The 5,242-nt window shown below is 35.5% G+C and overlaps 1 protein-coding gene across 3 annotated transcripts in view; it reads right to left on the bottom strand.

The window, feature by feature from the left end:
- Positions 1 to 5,242, bottom strand: part of LOC106469036 (equilibrative nucleoside transporter 1-like) — a 47,779-nt gene that overhangs the window by 31,250 nt on the left and 11,287 nt on the right. For all 3 annotated transcript variants that reach the window (XM_022397428.1, XM_013929490.2, XM_022397429.1), the window contains exon 2: positions 1,518 to 1,803. In XM_022397428.1, the coding sequence (XP_022253136.1) occupies positions 1,518 to 1,683 (166 nt within the window). In that variant the 5' untranslated portion in view covers positions 1,684 to 1,803. The remainder of the gene's footprint in view (positions 1 to 1,517; positions 1,804 to 5,242) is intronic.

The following is a 5,242-nucleotide window of genomic DNA, read 5'->3' as shown; positions in this document are numbered from 1 at the left end:
TTTAAAGACCTTTGGTTATTAGTGGTCACAGAATGACCAGGGATTTTTAAAGACCTTTGGTTATTAGTGGTCACAGAATGACCAGGGATTTTTTCAAGACCTTTGGTTACTAGTGGTGGCAGAATGACCAGGGATTTTTTAAAGACCTTTGGTTATTAGTGGTCACAGAATGACCCGGGATTTTTTCAAGACCTTTATTCTACATTTAATGAGAAGGGAGCAAAACAACAACACCAAGCTCCAACTGAAGGGAACAACGACATCAAAGCACAACAAAAGGTAGCACAACGACGTCAAGATCCAAAAGAAAGTAGCAAAACAACATTAAGACCAACAGAAGGTATCACGAAGACATAAAGATCCAACGAAAATGACTAATTTCACACTCATCCGATAGTCATATTTGGGGGTCTTCGTGGAAGATGTCTTATCTTGAAATATTAAGTGCAATTCAAATGTTGTCCGGGCTTTTTTATTTTGTTAACTATTTTCGTTTATTATTTCTTTTGATCGTTGACCTTTCACCTGCAATATAAAAATCGGGCCTAATATCAAACCATTATCGTCATAACTGTCGAGGATCCCCTATCGTTGTAAACTGGAGTTACGTTACTGCTTTATTTTACTCTAGCGTATACCCAACACTTGACGGCATCTTTCGCAGGAGTTTATTTAGGGATAATATTTTCAGCCTAATTAAAAGCATAACATAAAACCCAATAACACGGACGTTATCATAAGTTATTCTTTCCGAAAGCACAAGGGTTATCTTGTTTCTTATTTGTCTCGGCCCGGCATGGCCAGGTGGTTAGGGCGCTCGACTCGTAACTGTGGATCGCCGGTTCGAAACCCCGTCACACCAAACATGCTCGCCCTTTCAGCCGTGGGGGCGTTATAATGTGACATTAATCCCACTATTCGTTGGTAAAAGAGTAGCCCAAGAGTTGGCGGTGGGTGGTGATGACTTACACTGCTTAATTAGGGACGGCTAGCGCAGATAGCCCTCGTGTAGCTTTGCTCGAAATCCCTAACAAACAAACAAACTTGTTTGTCTAATTTTTATTTAGTCCTACAAGATTTCTTATTGTCATGAAGGTAATAGACCCAATCACCCTAATTCAGAACCAATTTCTGTGCACTTATAATTTGTAATTTAATGCACCGTTCTTTGATGTTCTTCATATATAACTTTAAAATGAAAAAAAAAAACAACAACAAGAAATAACTTAGACAACTTTCCAGTAAGTATTGAAACAAACGAAATAATTCATTTCCGATTTTTAAAAAGGTGCTTTGAGCAGATATCTATTTTCAAACCAATTTTATTTGTTGTGCTAATAATACAGAAATATGCTACTCCACTAAAAATAACAGCTGTGCTATATTAATATATTTTCAATAATTTCAAATTTCCCGTGACTATTTAACAGCTGTTGGAGTACTTAAACAAATTGAACGAACTCCAGGTTTTCCGCAACCATTAATAAAACTTCAATGTCACAAGGAATGACTCTTACCTCGGTCATCTACGTTCCGTCTGGATGGGTCAAAGGTCGACTTGTCTCCGTCATATTTGGATTCTTTTATGGTAAGATGTTGTAGAGGGAGTGTATTAGCCTCGGAATCTACGAGCTGCGCTTCGTCGGCGTTGAGGGATCGGTTCTTCTGATGGGTCTGATTCATTTTTATCTATACTTTACTTTTACTATTAAATTAACGTGTAACTGTTTGTTTATTTTTTGGATTCCCAGTGTCTCATTGGTCTGTTGGTAAATTCCGCGATGTATTCCAAAAGTTAATTCCCTAGAAAAGACGAGAAAATGCCTGTTATTATTTAAATTCCGTTAGTTAAAATTTTACATAATAAATCATTCGAAACATATAAAAACAGGCACGGGATCGAACCTGAAATCGCCACGATCTTCAGTTCTCTAATCATCGATTGGCGATTTCAGTATTAAAAGCCACACTAAACATCTATCACAATGTCCAAAAAAAAGACAAATACACACTTCCCAGATCACAATATAAATATATCATTTTACTAAAACGTACAAACAATATCCGTGAATAGAGCATGACTTAAGAATACACTGCTCCAAGCTCTTTGGTTACACCTTCAGCTGTAATGAAAAAATAATATTATACAAGGACACGAGTGTAGATAACTATTTACTCAACTTACTGTTACACCAAAGTCTACATAAAAGGTTTGCATCAACTCAACTGGTGTGGTTTACAGAGTGTAATAACATAAAAGGTTTGCATCAACTCAACTGGTGTGGTTTACAGAGTGTAATAATTATCCGCAGACACCAAACCTATGCAAAAGTATTTAAAAATAATAAAAAAAAATTCTTAAACCTCGGCGATACCCAAAAGTGGTGGGATGGTAAATTTCCAACAATACGCAGTATACGTTGACACAATATGGATCTATCCAATAGTCATTCAGTCCGGTTGCTACGAGAAATTTGTGATAACAGCGCATGCTCTTTCGAGTCAATGATTTCAAGCGAACAGACATAACTTACGTGCAGATTATCATGTCGAGAAAATAATAATACATGGTGTTCAAATTATAGCAAGAACATTATTCTCATGTGTGTGTGTGTAACATGAAGTTGTATGTTTCTGTTCATGTTGCTGCTTGAACAGTAGGATGGAGACGTGCGAGAAAGCACTCTTCGGATCACTATTTAATTTGGTATTAAAGTAGAGAGAGACTAGAAACAACGATCACAGTCAATGTCTTCTGCCTTTTAAAAAAGTTACAGTTTAAGTTATAAACAACTCATACTTAGCGACCTGATAATCCACACAAGTTGTTTTTAAATCTTTAAAAAACATTTTCCGTGAGACACGTAGCCCTTCTCTCGTCCTTTTATGAGATACATAACTCTTAAAATTATAATAAACAATCAAAAACAACGTTTACTAGTTACACAATGAAACCGTACTTTAAAACAACACTCTACAAGTACTAGTTTCGACGTCATCTTCAGGAGTTACTTACAAGAAATACTTTACCCCTTGTCGCATTATTTACATATTTCCTGGGTCTGCTTTTATTATTGTTAATTTTTATAATCATTATATCTCGCCATATATGAACTAATTATAATTATAAAAAATTAAAATAATAATAATAGACCCAGGAAATATGTAAATAATGTGACAAGGGGTAAAGGTACAGACAAGTGCTAAAATATGAAAAATGTTTATAAAACAGGTATAACTGCCTGACGGGTCAATGATGCAGGAGATAAAAAAAAATCACAAGACTATTTTACTGGCTATTACAGCATTGTGATGGTGCACTTAATGTTATACAAATTATGATTAAACATTACGTTAAAAAACAAATACAGGTTGGGTTAAAATTTAGTCTGCCCCACTGTTAAATCTCTTCTAAAACTCAGTCATTTATCAGTCTTATACACCGATCACGTGCACTAAATACGAGCGGTTTGAAGTTCAAATCAGTTAGTATATTAGTCTGAGCCAATTAACATTTGAATTGTTTTATTTCTAATATTCTTTGATTCACTCGAATAAAGGTATAAAAGCAAGATCACAATAAATAGATAAGTGACGAATTACTTTGAACTTCCACAATGGTTCGACAAACCAAGATCAAAGTTAGGCAAAAACTGTGAGCGCCACCGTCGTCCGAGTTTTTATGACAATTGTGAATAACATTTTACTTCCATATCTCGCATCATGTTGAAAGAAAACTAGAACTAAAATAATGAAATATTAATAGTAGTACTAGCACGAGTTTAAATAAATATCCTGTAAACAAAAATAGCATTGATATGGAAAATAGTATCGTTTCTCCAACCCCAAAAATAAAATAAATAATATTGTATGTGTATGATTTTTACTTCATTCGTTTTCACCCTTTATTGCCGATGGTCACATAAATACAGAAGTTGGTCACAGATGTTCATAGAAGGCACTATACATCTACATACAGCTAATAGTGTCACATCTCAGCAGCTGAATGGACCACTCACAGTGCTGCACCTGTACACACGTCACAGAGACGAAACACACTCTGCCATATGGACAACACACCTTTCACATTCTTCAATATCCAAGATCATTATCTGATTCAAGTGCTGCAGTTATCATGGATCATAATCATGTTTAAATTAAATACACAGGAGATAATTATCAAACACTGTCGTTGTAATAAAGGTCTTTATATATCTGTAAACAGATGTTCCTTCTGTTCCGTTAATATATTCAAACCAACTACTATTATATATATACGTGCTTATTTGTTTCAATTATCAACAGCCATACACTACCAATTACTTTTCTCCCCCAATAAAATAATCAACTTTTCAAGAAATTCGATCATGTCAGTCCAGCGACGAAGTTTCAAACCACACGAACATTCGGAGCACGAGATTCTACGGATTAGGTTTCAACGTAGATATGCATGACATCACCGCGTGCGTTTTTGTTTTTTCATTCAAATACAAAAGCATGGTTTAAAAGAGTGAGAAAATGCAGTAAAACGAGAACTCATTCAACCCATCCAATATGTACTTGGAATAACAAAAATATGTGAAGATAACACAACTACTGGTACTCATTACACCATGACTATTACGTCACTCAACTCGGCTTAGCTCCAGGATGGTGTAACTATATTTTTTGTTGAGAACGTCGTGTTTAAATGGTACATGCGTAACTCGTACACCAACATTGTATCGGAAAAAACTTGCTCCCAGCATCCTCTGTTCAAAATATATTTAACGTTTCCGAGATCACACAACTACACTACAATCGCTAACGTATCCATCTGCCATAAGAATGGAATCCTTCAGCCTCAAACATTATTGTGGAAGCTAGATTTATTTTAGAATTTTCGGACATAGCCGCCCCTAATTTTAAACTGATAAAGGGAATACATCTAGTAAGTTGCACCCACCGCGAAATGTTGGGTGTTCTTCTGTGATCTAATAGTATAATTTAACTGTCAACGATTTTTTTGCGCACCCACGGCCCTAAAAATGCTAATCGCGTTTTTATAACAATGGTACGCTAACCACCCAGAAAGGGTAAAATGGTGGGCCTCCGAATACATTTCCATAAATTAAAAAAAATCCTATATGTATATATATATATATATATATATACACACACACACACACACGACCAACACCTAGTAGAGTAAGGTAACGTTGTACGTACCGTCCTACAACTACGTACCGTCCCGTAGTTTAGG

The sequence above is a fragment of the Limulus polyphemus genome, unplaced genomic scaffold (genome assembly GCF_000517525.1).
Source record: "Limulus polyphemus unplaced genomic scaffold, Limulus_polyphemus-2.1.2 Scaffold3270, whole genome shotgun sequence".
NCBI classification, from domain to species: domain Eukaryota; kingdom Metazoa; phylum Arthropoda; class Merostomata; order Xiphosura; family Limulidae; genus Limulus; species Limulus polyphemus.
The sequence above is the reverse complement of the archived record's forward strand: the minus strand, read 5'-3'. Positions and strand labels throughout refer to the sequence as shown.